We start from the raw sequence: 19,032 nt of genomic DNA on the forward strand, positions 1-19,032 counted from the left end.
CTTCTGCTGCAATTTAGTTTTGGGGTGTGAGAAGGTGCCTCAGGTTTTTAAAGGAGGAATAAATATAGTGCATTTAAGATTACATGAATGTGGCTAAACTCATTAAGAAGGTTAATAATAGAAAATACAAATAAGGAAGGAGCTTTAGGTTTGTTTTTTTTCCCCCCACAATAATATGTTTAGACTATTTCAAAGAGCTCTTTCCTGGAGAGGAGAAAGTTGAGCAGGAGAATATCATAACCCAAAACTTAAGAGGAAACATTTTAATAGTAACATATTGGATGTGTTGCACATAGGGTGCATGGGCATGGTTTTACCATGTGCTCTGAAAAAGTAATGATGTGGATGCATCAATGTTGTTTCCTCATTTTAGCTCCCAAGGTGTGTTGGCTAATTTGATGTGCTAAGCTTTGGGGATACAGGCATGAAGCCTGAAGGCACCTAGCATGGAGCCTGAAACACCTGCTTCCTCTTCACTATTTTGGAGGACTTTAATAGTGATCATAACGGGTACTTTTTGAAGGAAGAATGAGGACTTTGAGGATACTTATAATCTTTATTGATATATTTAAAAAGGAAGATGATAAATTTTTTATTATGGCTATAGGTATGCAGATTATAAGCTTAGGTGAATCTTATTTATGAGTTTATATAAACAGATAGATAGGATCATTGATCTTTATATTATTTATAATTAAGATGTACTAATAAGGGGGGTGTACCTGTCTAACATTTCTGTATGTTTTGAAGATGATTTTAAGGAAGCCCTAAGTTTTTTTTTTTAAAAAGTGACTCTACAATATAATATACTTTTAATTGATTTTACTGTATATTCTCTCTTTTTAGTGGGTTTATCTTCTGTGGCAGATAAATGAAGTAATTCACTGCTATAAAATGGAAGACATTGACGTTGTGGTGGTGGCAGAGGTCACGTTACAATTAAGTGAAATATTGGAGTCATTAGGAAACCCACGAAAAAAATTTAAAAAATCTCTAGGTAATATAATGAATGAAAAAGTATGAAGTTATTAACACACATATGAATGTATAAGTATAATTCAGAATATGAATGTATAAATATAAATGGGAATGCAGAATAGCTATGGTTAATGGAAAGTAGTCTTTTCAGTACAGTGCTTCCTTGATGATTTATAACCAGAGATAGAAATAATACAGGTTTAACCCAGCGGATGTTAAAAGGAGGTTACATGCTCTGTGATTCCGTGGCATGCATACATCTTTTGTCTTCTTACTCATGCATTCCTGTTCTCCATTCCTCATTCCACTTTCACTTCTTGCCCTCTTCCCCATTCTTCCATTTCTCTTCTCCCTTTTATCCCCTTTCCTCCTCTGCCATTTCCCAATAGAGTGTATGCTGCTTCAAGGAGGAGAGCATGTTTTGGTTGCTGGTATATTTTTGGTACCCACCACACTGCCTGACACAGACTGGGAGCTTAAATAAATGTCTGTTGAATGGATCACTATTCCACATGTTATATCCTTTCTAATTCTCTCCTCTCTTCTGATTCTCTCCTTTTAAAATTTGTTTGTCTTTCTTCATTTATTCTATTTCTCCTCTTTTCCCCTGTTCCTTTTACCTTCCTCTTATTTGTTCTCACTTCCCACCCTCTTCCCTACTTTCCCTGCCCCAATCCCTTTCTGCCAGCATCTTAGCCTTCTAGAGGGTGCCAGCCTTATGCTCTGATCCGTTTTCTTCTACCTGTGGTTGAACCCCTGAACTATTTGTTTTATAAGGTATCTCATATGTAAAGAATAAGGTGGGGGTGTCATTAGTGGGTGTTTACTTTCCTATTTCACCCCACTTACAGAGTTTGTATGACGTTTGAGGGACTTTGTAGTAATTATTGTAGTAATTGTTTTCCCAGAGATTCACTAATCTGGCTCTGCCTATTCTTGGTTGTTGAGTGTTGTTTTACAGATGAAATTTTAGAGCCATGGTTCTCAATTTTTTATTGGTATCAGTATCACTTGGGAACTTATTAAAAATACAGGCCCAGATCCTATCCTATTTCATCTAGACTGGCCTTTCTAGTCTTTAATAGTTTACCAGGTGATTTTGATACACATCCAAGTTTGAGAACTACTGGATAAAGGTCTCTGGCTGTCTAACATATTCAATGGCCTGAAGTCCTGGTTTTTTTGAAATGTCCTGTCCTAAAGTGCTTTTTCCTTTTTTAAAACTTCTATTATGCAGAATTTCAAATATAGAGAGATGAAAAAAGTTACCATGTACATCTAGTACCAATAATTGTGAATATTTTGCCAATCTTCATTTCTTCTTGAAACACTTTTTTTCCTCTGGAGTGTTTTAAAGCAGACATCATGTCATTTTACCAGCAGAAGCCTCAATGTGTGTGTGTGTGTGTGTGTGTGTGTGTGTGTGTGTGTGTGAGTTTGTCTGTCTATGCAAAAGATAAGGGTTTTATAAAATTATAATGCCATTATTACTATACTTTACAAAATTAAGGAAAAATTTCTATGTTTCTGATTGTATTAAAAATGTCTTAAGTTGGTTTGTTCCAGTCAGGATCCAAATAAGCCCACACATTTTCCTTTCTTACATTTTTCTTGAGTCTCTCTCTCTCTCTTCTATAATAGTTCTTTTCCTCACCCCCTTTTCAAACAATTTTTTGAAGAAGTTGATTTATGACCTTATAGGATTTCCCACATTCTGGATTTGGCTGTTTGTGTCCTTGTGGTATTGATTAACTTGTTTCTCTATCTGGTAGGTAGATCTAGAGGCTTGCTTAGATTTGAATCATACCGTATCAAAAAGAATTCTTGTGACTATCTTACGCATTTGGCAAGAATACGACCCAGGTGGCGCTATTTACTCCCTGTTGCATTAAATCAGGAGGCATATAATGCCTAGTTATCCCACGTGTTGTGTTGTAAAGACTTACCAGTGAGTTCAGGTGTTGTCAACCTGACCTTTTTCCTAGGTTCCTTTCCCCCAGATGTAGCTTCTGAGACAGGTTGTTGAATGAAGTAGTTTATTTGGGATATTATCCAGGGAAGCAGGGTGGTGGTGTGGAGAAGTGAGATGGAAAAGGAAAGGAAGGCAATACAAGGTACAGTAAGTTAGTGAGAAGGCTACTGTTGTAGACTTAGGGCTTATTCCTGTGAGAGACCTCTAGGACTGTATAGAACCTGGCACAGAGAGCTGAGAGGTTGAGATATTTATACAACTTTTGTCTGTCATTGGTTGGAGGCTACTGGAGGAGTGGGGGTGAGAAGCCAGAAGGGGGTTCTAACTTCTGTCATTCTTTCTGCACTCATGATATTGAGTGCTTAAGTGAAGAAATTACTTCATCAGCTATTTGGTTACTCTGGTTATTTTTGATTGTGTGGTAGACACAATCAAATATTTGCTAAATACTTTATAGAAATAATTTGAAGCCTCAGATGATGTTAATGTTCTTCCAGAGAAGATTTATGCTTGCTTTTACTAGATGTATGAAGACACTGTCACTCCAGGATCCCATTATTCCAGTGTGAGAAATTGAGATAATTTGAAGCTGGGATGCTCTCTTGTTGAATTATTTTCCATTTGCCCTAATTCCTGGGATACAGCCCCTTCTGGCTTCCCACCCTTGGTGGTCCTGGATACTAATCTGTGTTGCTTGAGTTCTCAGGACTGTCAGAAACATCACTCAGCTTCTCAACTTTCCTCTCCAGAATTGACAAAAGTTCTCAGTGGAGAAAATAGCTCTAATGCCATTCTGTATTTCCTGGGCTCTCTTCCCAAGAGCCAGCTGATACTCTTTTCTCTTTACATTTTCATGAGCTTCTTTGCTTACAGATGAAAAAAGTATTTTTTCAGCTTTGTTTTTCTATTTATTTATTTATTTATTTATTTATTTATTTATTTATTTAATGACAGAGAGAGTGAGTGAGTGAGCACAAGTGGGGCAGGGGCAGAGAGAGAGAGAGAAAGAGGGGGAGAGAGAGAGAGAATCCCAAGCAGGCTCCACACTGTCAGCACAGAGCTCAACATGGGGCTTCAACTCACGAACTGAGCCATGAGATCCTGACCCGAGCAGAAACCAAGAGTTGGATGCTTAACCAACTGAGCCACCCAGGCATCCCTTTTACCAGCTTTTCTAGTGGTCTCTAGCGAGGAGAATTTTTACAGATTACCGGTTACTGAAAGCAAAAGGCCTAATGATTATTTTTTTAAAAATCTATTTCTTACTTAATTTTATTGTTTTGTTTACTGATTACTTTTGGAGACTATTGTTTTGTTATATATTATACTCTGCTTAATTATAAATGAGATAAATACAATTTACTGATTCATTGAAAAAAAGTTTTATTTCTAAAGAACTAATCAATACTGGAGCATGATCCATTTATAAATAGAAAAATCTACATTTATGTAGGGAGGGAATGTTCCCATTTAGACAAATAAATTCTTATAACGTTTCCAACATTGTTATTATCATCATCTCATTGGCACATAAAACACAAAGTACAAATCATTCTTGTGTATTAATTATGGCAATCTGATTCAAAATGTTTATTGGACTGTTTATTAAGTAATGCATTATTTAGTTTAAGTTATTAAACTAGCATTTTAAAATAGGAAACTAGCATTGCCATATATTTAACTCAAACCAACCTTCTCCGATATTTGCCCAAATCTATAGGCTTTTACACTGTTTTCTGAATGCTTTACAATGGACTTTATAGTATGTAGAAAGACCAGTCTCTTTACCATAATATTACCTTGTTAATAATGAATAGTTTTAATTATTTGTCATATGCAAGATGCTTTTAAATGAACTTATATAAAGATCAAATGTAATTATATGGAAGAAATAATTTGGTATTTAGTCAACTTCTAAGTGTTGAATCATTTCTAAAATCATGAGTAATTAAAAAAGTAACCAATTAAGTGTAACATTTTTTAGGATTATGATTCACTGCTATGTTTACATTTTTTCCTTCCTTCTTTTATTTCCTCTGGTCCTTCCTTCTTTCCCTTTGTTTCCTCTCTCCTACTCTCTCTTCTTCTTCCTACTTTACTCTTTTTTTCTCCTCTTCTTCCTTCTTCTCTTCCCTCCCTTCCTCTTCCATTCCTTCTTTCCTTCTTTTCCTCTTCCTCCCCCCCTTCCCCCCCCTCCTCCCACAGAGATATCTTTAAGGAAAGGGACTGGTGAATTCCTTGAGACTTCAAAAGGGAGCCTGGAAATTCTCCCAATATTGAAGGTATTGCAAACATATTTTAGAAAATATACTTAAAAACATGAATTTAAATTTTCAAATAATATTATATTTATAAATATGTAATGGTTAATTATAGAAGTAATTTTAAATATTTAATATTTGAGATTTTATGGTTTTTACATACATTGCAAACTACAGGGGATGTTTTCTAGTTTTTGCATTAACTCTAGAAAAAAAATCCAATCAGGTTTAAAAATAACCTAGTAAATTCTCTTAAAAGGATTTGTAGTTATATTACTATTGGTATTTTGAATGTGTTGTGATTCATGGACTCATAAAGCAGAGATGTCCTGCTCAGCATATGCCTCTGACCAATTCTGTGTGTTATTACCTGTTGAAAATGCACTTAGAACAGGCCCTGGCACATGGCAAGTTCTCAGTGATTGTTAGCTTAAGAGGAGAAAGGGGTGAGGGAGATAAATGGCCATTCCTCTTCTTGATTACTTTTGTTTTTTTAGAATATTTGAATTATTTATGTACATCAAGGATTGTGTTGTTCCATAGATCTGAATGGGAGTGTAGGACACTGTGTCATATATGCTATAAACATTTATTTATTTATAGACATGAACTAGAATAGCATTTTGCCAAGTCTGTCTTATGTGATGCTGATACTATAGTTCAGAAAAGGTTGCCAGGGTCTAACTTTGAGTGATGTTGGATTAAATGCAATAGGTCCCTTACTGTAAGACTTCTCAGAGGCATTCATTTGCTTCCGAGTATTGTGGTTTTCCCAAGAAGAAGATATAGAATATCATATATTCTATTACCTGAAAATGAAGACCATTTTACCCCCTATAGAATAGCTACTTAGGATACTAGTGCTTCTGGACTACTGTTGAAAAATACTTTTCTAGAGAGGAAGCCAGTGATCTATATTTTGGTTTGCCTGATTAATTGAAAAACTACAATTTTAATTTTTTTAAGTGTTTATTTATTTTTGAGAGAGAGAGAGAGAGAGAGAGAGAGAGAGAGCGCCTGAGTGGAGTAGGACAGAGAGAGAGGGAAACAAAGAATCTAAAGCAGGCTGCAAGCTCTGAGATGTCTGCACAGAGCCCAATGCAGGGCTTGAACCCATGAACCGTGAGATCATTACCTGAGCTGAAGTTAGACACTTAACTGACTGAGCTACCCAGGCGCCCCCCAAAACTACAATTTTAAATTACAAAAGTTGTATTAGCAATTTTACTATATAGACTGAAATGCTATTATTTTTTTATATTCTCTTCTAGGTATTTTTGTTTTTTAGCATAGTAGCATTCTGATATTTTTTTTACTAAATATTATTCCATCAGCACTTTTCTTATTGCTAGATATTAATACTTGCAATTACCATATTTTCTCTGAAAAATAAACTTGAAATATATGACATCAAATTGTAAAGAATATTATAAGGAAGATCCATTTCCCCATCATAGCTTAAGAAAAAATACATTATTAATACAGCTGGAACTCTTCTCCACTAAGGAGTGACCCCCGCCCCCGATCACATCACCTTTCCTCCTGCCTAGGAGTAACTGGTATTCTAAATATAGTGATATAAGTTCTAAACATACTTTTTTTTACATGTGTGTGTATTCCTAGGCAGTAGGGAATATTGTTTTTAAATATAATATAATATGATATAATATAATATAATATAATATATCTAATATTATATATTTACATATATTTAATACATAATATAGCACATAACATATACAATATAATATATATTACATATATGTTAACATATATGTTATATAATATGACATTATATATTATGTAACATATATATTTAACATATATGTATATTTAACATATATGTAATATATAATATATGTATTATATATATGTATGTAGTGTCATACTGTGTGTACTCTTCTGCAGCTTGCTTTTTATCTCAGTATTCTTGTGTTTGTGAGATTCGCTCCAGTTGATTTGTGTGGTCATAGTGATGATTTTCGCTACCACATCCAACTTTTGCTCAATGTTGCACAGTAAGCAGATTTGAACTCAAGTGTGTTGCCTTCCAACATCCAGGCATTTAGTCACTATGCTATGTTGCCTTTTGATTAAAAAAAAAAGTGTCCTCAGGACATTTGTATAAAAGATATTTTTCTAATGCATAAAATATGCATGTCCTATAACTGGGTACCAATCAAATATCATGAATGTAATGGAGGACTGGAGGATCATTCTGAATTTACTTTCTTTTGAAGATTATAGGTTTTAAGGGATGCAGGTCTGAGTTTTTTATGTAGTATTGTGTCTTAAAAGAGCTAGAATTGAGAAATCTTTTTATTTTTATTATTTATTTATTTATTTATTAACATTTTTTAAATGTTTATTTTTGAGAGAGAGAGAGAGAGAGAGTATGTGAGAGAGTGGGGGAGGGGCAGAGAGAGAGGGAGACACAGAATCCAAAGCAGGTTCTAGGCTATAAGCTGTCAGCACAGAGCCGAACAGGGGCTTAAACCCACAAACTGTGAGATCATGACCTGAGCTGAAGTCCAATACTCGACTGACTGAGCCACCCAGGTGCCCCTAGAGTTAAGAAATCTTAAATTGAGAACAGAGTGTTTGAAATTCACAAGAGATTGAGGAGGCATAATAGCTGTCTGCCAATGGTTTTTCCAGGGATCACTTACAGTGCTTGCTAAACATACAGCTTCCTATTTCCCACTCTAGACATATTGAATCATAATTTCAGGTGTGGGGGTCTTAAAGTTTGTAATTCCAGATATTTTCCTCTTAAAATTCCCCCCAGGTAGATTCTTTTTTAAATCTTTTTTTTTTTTTAATGTCTATTTTGAGCGAGAGAGAGACAGAGTGCGAGAGGGGTTGGGGCAGAGAGAGGGAGACAAAGAATCCAAAGCAGGCTCTGAGCTGTCAGCACAGAGCCCCATGTGGGACTCTAACTCATGAACTGTGAGATCATTACCTCAGCCTAAGTCAGACGCTTAACCAACTGAGCCACCCAGGCTCCCCGCCCCAGGCCCCCGCAGGTAGATTCTTAAGGAACCTAGAATTTGAGACTCACTGGCTCTGTGGGCCAGCACTTATTTTCTGAGGCTTCATAGGGTAGGAATAAGAATACTAGTAGAGGGGTGCCTGGGTGGCTCAGTCAGTTAAGTGACCGACTCTTGATTTTGGCTTGGGTCATGATCTCAGGACCGTCGGATCGAGCTGTGTATCGGGCTCTGTGCTGAGCATGGAGGCTGCTTGTGATTCTCTCTCTTTGCCTCACTCTCTGCCCCTCCCCCGCTTATGTTTGCTCTTGCTGTCTATCTCAAAATAAATAAATAAACATTAAAAACAAAGAATATTAGCAGAAGTTACCAAGGGCAATGTGCTGGGGCATATGGTAGATGTAGTAGAGGTGGTTCATTGGTGTGGTGTAAGGGCACAGCAATTGGTGTTGGAGCACCCATAGTTGAATCTTGGCTCTAATATTGACTGTGTGATCTTGAACAAATTATTTTATCTGTTTGAATGTAAGTGTCCTTACCTACAAAATATAACAAGAGTACCTATTCTACTGGTATTATTTAAGTTATATAAGTTTAAATGAGATATTGGTAACCCTGTGGAAACCAGTACCTGGCATATGACAGCTACTCAGTTTTTCTCCTATGTTTTATGTAGAGCAGCGAATCTTAATTTAGGGTCTCAGATCCATCTGAAAGGGAATTAAGTGGAGAGAAGGAATAAGAACTTATTGTAAGGAAAATCCAAAATCCATATGTTGACCTAGAGGAGACTCTAGGTGGGATAAATTATAGATCTTGCATATGTACATGCAACTATTTAAAAAAATATGAGGTGTGGAGCGCCTGGGTAGCTCAGTCGGTTGAGCATCTGACTTTGGCTCAGGTCATGATCTCACAGTCTGTGAGTTTGAGCCCCGCATAGGGCTCTGTGCTGATAGTTCAGAGCCTGGAGCCTGCTTCAGATTCTGTGTCTCCTTCTCTTTCTGCTCCTTTCCTGCTCATGCTCTGTCTCTCTCTGTCTGAAAAGTAAATAAACATTAAAATAAAATTTTAAAAAATATGAGGTGCTTATCATAATTACATTAAAAGCTTATTTAAAAGTTTTACTGAAGGGGCGCCTGGGAGTCTCAGTTGGTTAAGCATCCAGCTTCACCTCACGTCATGATCTCATGGTTCACCAGTTTGAGTCCCAAGTCAGGCTCTGTGCTGACAGCTCAGAGCCTGGAGCCTTCTTTGGATTCTGTGTCTCCCTCTCTCTCTGCCCCTCCCCGACTCATACTCTGTCTCTGTCCCTCTCTCTCTCTCAAAAATAAACATTAAAAAAACAATGTAACAAATTTTATACCTTTAGTCAAAGATTAAAAGCAATCCCTTTATACTGATGTAACACCATAGGATATCTGTCATTCTTCTGTTCAACATGTCCTAGAGGTCTTAGCTGAAGAAGAAAGATGATAAAGAAAGCAGAAAAAAGGGCACAAGGACTATAAAGGAAATACCAACCTTGTATTTATTCCCAGACTAGTACAATGCATTACACATTTTTAGTAATATCAGTCTAAATGCCCATCGGCAGAAGAGTAGATAAATAAATTGTAACATATTCCTCAGCATTACACTGTTGCATTGTGGTCACAAGGATGAATGAACTAGTGTGGGCTCGAACTGGAGTCAGCTTGACATCATTGCCATTCCCTTCTTTAGTCACCTTTGGGTCTCAGGGGAAAACCTGGAACTGCATTTCCCAGCATCTCATTGCCATGTGATTCTAGGTTAGTCTTCCAATGAGGCGCATTTGCATGAATTTATAACAGAAGGAAGACAGAGTTCTTATTCGGCAGTGGCAGATGGAAGAAGTTCATTTGCCAGCCCTGCTGAGCAAGCTCTTGCAACTCACTTGATCCAGTGTAGTAGACACAGTTGTCGTCAGCCACCTAGGTTCATGCACAGAGGCTTGTGCATGCAGCAGAATGGTCACTGACAGCACCCTTGGCCTTTGTTCCCCCCAGCCTTCCAACGGTGATAGACACCTCTAATTCTGTGTATCAAATCCCTTTCTGCTTAGAGTATCTGGAGTCGTTCTGCGTTCCCAACCAAACTGACACATTAAGTTACATACACTCCCATGGAAAGGTTTCAACAACTTGTGTTTGAGTGTATAAAGTGAACTCCAAAATTTTCTGACAGAATTAAAAAATAGGAAAAGCAATATTGCATATTGTTAATGGATGCAAACCCATGTATTAAAAGTTTAAAAACATGCAAAAGAACAGTAAAAACCAAATTCAAGCACAGTGGCTTCTTTTAGGAGCAGAGAAGCATAGTCGTTGTGGACACTTGTATGGAGGATTTCAGTTATCTGCATGTATGCATTTGCGTTATTTTCTAAAAATTTCCTAGAGTGATATGGAAAATTTGAAAGTATGAATAAAGCTGGATGCTCTTTATATTATTCTTTATATTTGTCCCTCTGTGAGAATAATTATAATGAAAAGGTATCTAGTTTTTGAAAATCATGATATTTGCCATTGGATTTGATGGCCTCTAAGTCTAAATTTCCAGCTCTGAGATTTAAAAAAAATAATAACTTCCAAAATGAAGTGTGTGAGATGACAGATTATGTAAGTTATATTTTAAACATTTACCGATAAATTTGGTACAATCAGAATTTTGAAGCTATGAAAGGAAGATATATATATGTTTGTGAAAAGTTTATTTTATATTTGGAAAAATTATGAAGTGTATTTATTATTTCACTTTTATCAGTAGTACTCCACATTTAGCTGAAGACAAATACATTTAGTAAAAAATACAACATGGTTGGTATTGGATAGACTATTTAAATTTGTTATTTGGTTCGAGTTATTATTAAACGAAGTTTGGAAATGTCATATATGATTTTCCTTTAAGTGCTATTTTTCTGTCTTGTTTATAAAATTACTTTAGAAAAAACCCGTGGAACAGTTATTTTTGGCTTATGAACTTCTTGACAAAGCAATTGGTGGGATAAATTTGAATTGCAAGTTAAGTACTTTGCCAAATGGATCATCAGTGATTGACCATTGCTATGCCAAGGTAAACAGGGAAACTCTTACATTAGATTAAGTGCTACTTAGCTTGCAAGAGGGCTGGCCTTGCAAGTAGGTGAGTAAAGCATGATTTGTGGTGGCTTCACTCTCACAGGCCAGAAATCTATTCCCCCCTTCCCAGAAGAAATCAAGAAGAGTGAGGAGTCTTTAAATTTGTTATCAAAGAGGCCACTGGTGAACTTGAAAAGCAGGTTTATTAGCATGCAAACCAGATTGCTAAGGGTTGAAAAGTGAGCAGAATTTAATAGCTTTGAGTAAAATAATAACTTGAGTGATAATAGGATAGAGCTATTTTTAGTATGTTTTGATAATTGCATTTATTTTTTATTTTTACTTCAATTCTACCAAAGTATACCCAGGATACAGATGGAGACATCTGCAAACCAGTCACACCGAATAGTTTCATGATGGATTTACATCTTGAACTAATTCAAGCCCAGCACCGAATAGCTGTTGTGCTTCTTGACCAATTGCAAGGTAGTCATCATCAAAGCAAATGATTTGTCCTGCATCAATTTTAAGATAAGTTCAAGTATAGAATCAACTTAATTTGTTAGTTATTCTCTTGTTGACAGAGTGTTTTCCAGATAAATTTCATTATTTTCTTTTCTTTTCCCTGATTAATATCAATAGATACCTTTCATTATTGCTTTATACCCTGCATAGCAAATCCTTTAGTAAACTTCTAAAAAATTAAATTAATTTTGTTTGAATTTTAGTAAATTATTGATATTTTTTAATTAAATCAACCAAATATAATTATTGAGTGCCTACTTAGATCCAGGAACCATATTATATTTTGTATAAATAAGATACAACCTCTAATTTTGAGCTTCTAGATACATAAGCCAATTGTAACAGTTTAGATTAATAAATGTAACAGAAGTGGGCTCAGAATGTTTGTTATAGGTACACAGAAGAGGAGAATCTATAATAGACAAGAGTCAGGGATGGCTTCCTAGAAGAGGTGATAGTTGACCAGAAGGCTAGTAAATATCTTTATGATGAAGAGTGAAAAGAAAGCAGTCATTTGGGGAGAGAAAATAGCCTTTAGCAAGCTGGAAACCAAACAGTAATATCGTGCAGTTTAGGAATTGCTGGAATTCTCTTATGGCTGGAATAAAGAGCACATGTGGGAAAATGACATAGACAAGACTGCCAAGGTAGACTCCAGTTACATCTAAACGGCTGGGGGGTTTATATTTACCCTGGAAGCTACTGAAGACCTTAGAAAGACATCTCTGACAGCAACTTCAGAACACACAGGACTTGGATCTAACTTCTTTTGGTCTTTATTTATTTATTTATTTATTTATTTATTTATTTAATGAAATTTATTGACAAATTGGTTTCCATACAACACCCAGTGCTCATCCCAAAAGGTGCCCTCCTCAATACCCATCACCCACCCTCTCCTCCCTCCCACCCCCCATCAACCCTCAGTTTGTTCTCAGTTTTTAACAGTCTCTTATGCTTTGGCTCTCTCCCATTCTAACCTCTTTTTTTTTTTTTTTTTCCTTCCTCTCCCCCATGGGTTCCTGTTAAGTTTCTCAGGATCCACATAAGAGTGAAACCATATGGTATCTGTCTTTCTCTGTATGGCTTATTTCACTTAGCATCACACTCTCCAGTTCCATCCACGTTGCTACAAAAGGCCATATTTCATTTTTTCTCATTGCCACGTAATATTCCATTGTGTATATAAACCACAATTTCTTTATCCATTCATCAGTTGATGGACATTTAGGCTCTTTCCATAATTTGGCTATTGTTGAGAGTGCTGCTATGAACATTGGGGTACAAGTGGCCCTATGCATCAGTGCTCCTGTATCCCTTGGATAAATTCCTAGCAGTGCTATTGCTGGGTCATAGGGTAGGTCTATTTTTAATTTTCTGAGGAACCTCCACACTGCTTTCCAGAGCGGCTGCACCAATTTGCATTCCCACCAACAGTGCAAGAGGGTTCCCGTTTCTCCACATCCTCTCCAGCATCTATAGTCTCCTGATTTGTTCATTTTGGCCACTCTGACTGGCGTGAGGTGATACCTGAGTGTGGTTTTGATTTGTATTTCCCTGATAAGGAGCGACGCTGAACATCTTTTCATGTGCCTGTTGGCCATCCGGATGTCTTCTTTAGAGAAGTGTCTATTCATGTTTTCTGCCCATTTCTTCACTGGGTTATTTGTTTTTCAGGTGTGGAGTTTGGTGAACTCTTTATAGATTTTGGATACTAGCCCTTTGTCCGATATGTCATTTGCAAATATCTTTTCCCATTCCGTTGGTTGCCTTTTAGTTTTGTTGGTTGTTTCCTTTGCTGTGCAGAAGCTTTTTATCTTCATAAGGTCCCAGTAATTCACTTTTGCTTTTAATTCCCTTGCCTTTGGGGATGTGTCGAGTAAGAGATTGCTACGGCTGAGGTCAGAGAGGTCTTTTCCTGCTTTCTCCTCTAAGGTTTTGATGGTTTCCTGTCTCACATTTAGGTCCTTTATCCATTTTGAGTTTATTTTTGTGAATGGTGTGAGAAAGTGGTCTAGTTTCAACCTTCTGCATGTTGCTGTCCAGTTCTCCCAGCACCATTTGTTAAAGAGGCTGTCTTTTTTCCATTGGATGTTCTTTCCTGCTTTGTCAAAGATGAGTTGGCCATACGTTTGTGGGTCTAGTTCTGGGGTTTCTATTCTATTCCATTGGTCTATGTGTCTGTTTTGGTGCCAATACCATGCTGTCTTGATGATGACAGCTTTGTAGTAGAGGCTAAAGTCTGGGATTGTGATGCCTCCTGCTTTGGTCTTCTTCTTCAAAATTCCTTTGGCTATTCGGGGCCTTTTGTGGTTCCATATGAATTTTAGGATTGCTTGTTCTAGTTTCGAGAAGAATGCTGGTGCAATTTTGATTGGGATTGCATTGAATGTGTAGATAGCTTTGGGTAGTATTGACATTTTGACAATATTTATTTTTCCAATCCATGAGCAGGGAATGTCTTTCCATTTCTTTAAATCTTCTTCAATTTCCTTCATAAGCTTTCTATAGTTTTCAGCATACAGATCCTTTACATCTTTGGTTAGATTTATTCCTAGGTATTTTATGCTTCTTGGTGCAATTGTGAATGGGATCAGTTTCTTTATTTGTCTTTCTGTTGCTTCATTGTTAGTGTATAAGAATGCAACTGATTTCTGTACATTGATTTTGTATCCTGCAACTTTGCTGAATTCCTGTATCAGTTCTAGCAGACTTTTGGTGGAGTCTATCGGATTTTCCATGTATAATATCATGTCATCTGCAAAAAGCGAAAGCTTGACTTCATCTTTGCCAATTTTGATGCCTTTGATTTCCTTTTGTTGTCTGATTGCTGATGCTAGAACTTCCAGCACTATGTTAAACAGCAGCGGTGAGAGTGGGCATCCTTGTCGTGTTCCTGATCTCAGGGAAAAAGCTCTCAGTTTTTCCCCATTGAGGATGATGTTAGCTGTGGGCTTTTCATAAATGGCTTTTATGATCTTTAAGTATGTTCCTTCTATCCCGACTTTCTCAAGGGTTTTTATTAAGAAAGGGTGCTGGATTTTGTCAAAGGCCTTTTCTGCATCGATTGACAGGATCATATGGTTCTTCTCTTTTTTTTTTGTTAATGTGATGTATCACGTTGATTGATTTGCGAATGTTGAACCAGCCCTGCATCCCAGGAATGAATCCCACTTGATCATGGTGAATAATTCTTTTTATATGCCGTTGAATTCGATTTGCTAGTATCTTATTGAGAATTTTTGCATCCATATTCATCAGGGATATTGGCCTGTAGTTCTCTTTTTTTACTGGGTCTCTGTCTGGTTTAGGAATCAAAGTAATACTGGCTTCATAGAATGAGTCTGGAAGTTTTCCTTCCCTTTCTATTTCTTGGAATAGCTTGAGAAGGATAGGTATTATCTCTGCTTTAAACGTCTGGTAGAACTCCCCTGGGAAGCCATCTGGTCCTGGACTCTTATTTGTTGGGAGATTTTTGATAACCGATTCAATTTCTTCGCTGGTTATGGGTCTGTTCAAGCTTTCTATTTCCTCCTGATTGAGTTTTGGAAGAGTGTGGGTGTTCAGGAATTTGTCCATTTCTTCCAGGTTGTCCAATTTGTTGGCATATAATTTTTCATAGTATTCCCTGATAATTGTTTGTATCTCTGAGGGATTGGTTGTAATAATTCCATTTTCATTCATGATTTTATCTATTTGGGTCATCTCCCTTTTCTTTTTGAGAAGCCTGGCTAGAGGTTTGTCAATTTTGTTTATTTTTTCAAAAAACCAACTCTTGGTTTCGTTGATCTGCTCTACAGTTTTTTTAGATTCTATATTGTTTATTTCTGCTCTGATCTTTATTATTTCTCTTCTTCTGCTGGGTTTAGGCTGCCTTTGCTGTTCTGCTTCTAGTTCCTTTAGGTGTGCTGTTAGATTTTGTATTTGGGATTTTTCTTGTTTCTTGAGATAGGCCTGGATTGCAATGTATTTTCCTCTCAGGACTGCCTTTGCTGCGTCCCAAAGCGTTTGGATTGTTGTATTTTCATTTTCGTTTGTTTCCATATATTTTTTAATTTCTTCTCTAATTGCCTGGTTGACCCACTCATTCGTTAGTAGGGTGTTCTTTAACCTCCATGCTTTTGGAGGTTTTCCAGACTTTTTTCTGTGGTTGATTTCAAGCTTCATAGCATTGTGGTCTGAAAGTAAGCATGGTATAATTTCAATTCTTGTAAACTTATGAAGGGCTGTTTTGTGACCCAGTATATGATCTATCTTGGAGAATGTTCCATGTGCACTCGAGAAGAAAGTATATTCTGTTGCTTTGGGATGCAGAGTTCTAAATAGATCTGTCAAGTCCATCTGATCCAATGTCTCATTCAGGGCCCTTGTTTCTTTATTGACCGTGTGTCTAGATGATCTATCCATTTCTGTAAGTGGGGTGTTAAAGTCCCCTGCAATTACCACATTCTTATCAATAAGGTTGCTTATGTTTATGAGTAATTGTTTTATATATTTGGGGGCTCCGGTATTCGGCGCATAGACATTTATAATTGTTAGCTCTTCCTGATGGATAGACCCTGTAACTATTATATAATGTCCTTCTTCATCTCTTGTTACAGCCTTTAATTTAAAGTCTAGTTTGTCTGATATAAGTATGGCTACTCCAGCTTTCTTTTGGCTTCCAGTCGCATGATAAATAGTTCTCCATCCCCTCACTCTCAATCTAAAGGTGTCCTCAGGTCTAAAATGAGTCTCTTGTAGACAGCAAATAGATGGGTCTTGTTTTTTTATCCATTCTGATACCCTATGTCTTTTGGTTGGCGCATTTAATCCATTTACATTCAGTGTTATTATAGAAAGATACGGGTTTAGAGTCATTGTGATGTCTGTATGTTTTATGCTTGTAGTGATGTCTCTGGGACTTTGTCTCACAGGGTCCCCCTTAGGATCTCTTGTAGGGCTGGTTTAGTGGTGACAAATTCCTTCAGTTTTTGTTTGTTTGGGAAGACCTTTATCTCTCCTTCTATTCTAAATGACAGACTTGCTGGATAAAGGATTCTTGGCTGCATATTTTTTCTGTCTAGCACCCTGAAAATCTCGTGCCAATTCTTTCTGGCCTGCCAAGTTTCAAAAGAGAGATCAGTCACGAGTCTTATAGGTCTCCCTTTATATGTGAGGGCACGTTTACCCCTTGCTGCTTTCAGAATTTTCTCTTTATCCTTGTATTTTGCCAGTTTCACTATGATATGTCGTGCAGAAGATCGATTCAAGTTACGTCTGAAGGGAGTTCTCTGTGCCTCTTGGATTTCAATGCCTTTTTCCTTCCCCAGTTCAGGGAAGTTCTCAGCTATGATTTCTTCAAGTACCCCTTCAGCACCTTTCCCTCTCTCTTCCTCCTCTGGGATACCAATTATGCGTATATTATTTCTTTTTAGTGTATCACTTAGTTCTCTAATTTTCCCCTCATACTCCTGGATTTTTTTATCTCTCTTTTTCTCAGCTTCCTCTTTTTCCATAACTTTATCTTCTAGTTCACCTATTCTCTCCTCTGCCTCTTCAAGCCGAGCTGTGGTGGTTTCCATTTTGTTATGCATTTCGTTTAAAGCGTTTTTCAGCTCCTCGTGACTGTTCCTTAGTCCCTTGATCTCTGTAGCAAGAGATTCTCTGCTGTCCTGTATACTGTTTTCAAGCCCAGCGATTAATTTTATGACTATTATTCTAAATTCACTTTCTGTTATATTATTTAAATCCTTTTTGATCAGCTCATTAGCTGTTGTTATTTCCTGGAGATTCTTCTGAGGGGAATTCTTCCGCTTGGTCATTTTGGATAGTCCCTGGCGTGGTGAGGACCTGCAGGGCACTTCCCCTGTGCTGTGGTGTATAACTGGAGTTGGTGGGCGGGGCCGCAGTCAGACCTGATGTCTGCCCCCAGCCCACCGCTGGGGCCACAGTCAGACTGGTGTGTGCCTTCTCTTCCCCTCTCCTAGGGGCGGGATTCACTGTGGGGTGGCGTGGCTCGTCTGGGCTACTTGCACCCTGCCAGGCTTGTGATGCTGGGGATCTGGCGTATTAGCTGGGGTGGGTAGGCAAGGTGCACGGGGGCAGGAGGGGCAGGCTTAGATCGCTTCTCCTTAGGTGATCCACTTCAGGAGGGGCCCTGTGGCAGCGGGAGGGAGTCAGATCCGCTGCCGGAGGTTTGGCTCTGCAGAAGCGCAGAGTTGGGTGTTTGCGCGGAGCGAGCAAGTTCCCTGGCAGGAACTGGTTCTCTTTGGGATTTTGGCTGGGAGATGGCGGGGGGGGGGGGGGAGATGGCGCTGGTGAGCGCCTTTGTTCCCCACCAAACTGAGCTCTGTCGTCAGGGGGCTCAGCAGCTCTCCCTCCCTTTGTCCTCCAGCCTTCCTGCTTTCCGAGCAGAGCTGTTAACTTATGACCTCCCAGACGCTAAGTTGAGCTTGTTGTGGGAACACAGTCCGTCAGGCCTCTCCACTTTTGCAAGCCAGACTCGGGGGCTCTGCTTGGCCGGCAAGCCGCCCCTCCGCCCCGGCTCCCTCCCGCCAGTCCGTGGAGCACGCACTGCCTCGCCGCCCTTCCTACCCTCTTCCGTGGGCCCCTCGTCTGCGTTTGGCTCCGGCGACTCCGTTCTGCTAATCCTCTGGCGGTTTTCTGGGTTATTTAGGCAGGTGTAGATGGAATCTAAGTGATCAGCAGGACGTGCGGTGAGCCCAGCGTCCTCCTAAGCCACCATCTTGCAAAAAAAAAAAAAAAAAACCCTTTTGGTCTTATTATTAGGTAAAGGAGTCAAAACATTTTTTAAAAAGATGTCAATAATAATACCAGTGTGCATATAGATACCACGTTTGAGTTTCAAAATAAGCTTTAACATCATTATGTCTAAAAACTGAGGTTAAATTCTGATAAAGGTAAGTTACTCTTGGCATGATTATATAGCCAAATATTCATTTAACTACTACTGCAGTATAAATTACTAATTATAGAATAGAATCAAGTGTTGCTGCCTAATATAACCTCTGATTTCTGTCTAAAGCATTCTAATTTGAAGGGATACATACACCCCAATGTTTATAGCAGCATTATCAACAGTGGCCAAATCATGGAAAGAGCCCAAGTGTCCATCGACTGGTAAATGGATAATGATGTCACACACACACACACACACACACACACACACACACGGGAATATTAGTCAGCCATAAAAAAGAATG

General features: G+C 38.0%; 1 protein-coding gene across 1 annotated transcript in view; it reads left to right on the forward strand.

Moving 5' to 3' along the window:
• Positions 1-19,032, forward strand: part of CFAP54 (cilia and flagella associated protein 54) — a 296,556-nt gene that overhangs the window by 45,611 nt on the left and 231,913 nt on the right. Inside the window, 4 exon segments of the mRNA XM_043562207.1 lie at positions 847-997; positions 5,156-5,232; positions 11,169-11,297; positions 11,662-11,788. Coding sequence (XP_043418142.1) covers positions 847-997; positions 5,156-5,232; positions 11,169-11,297; positions 11,662-11,788 — 484 coding nt within the window.

Source organism: Prionailurus bengalensis, chromosome B4, assembly GCF_016509475.1.
Source record: "Prionailurus bengalensis isolate Pbe53 chromosome B4, Fcat_Pben_1.1_paternal_pri, whole genome shotgun sequence".
NCBI lineage: Eukaryota > Metazoa > Chordata > Mammalia > Carnivora > Felidae > Prionailurus > Prionailurus bengalensis.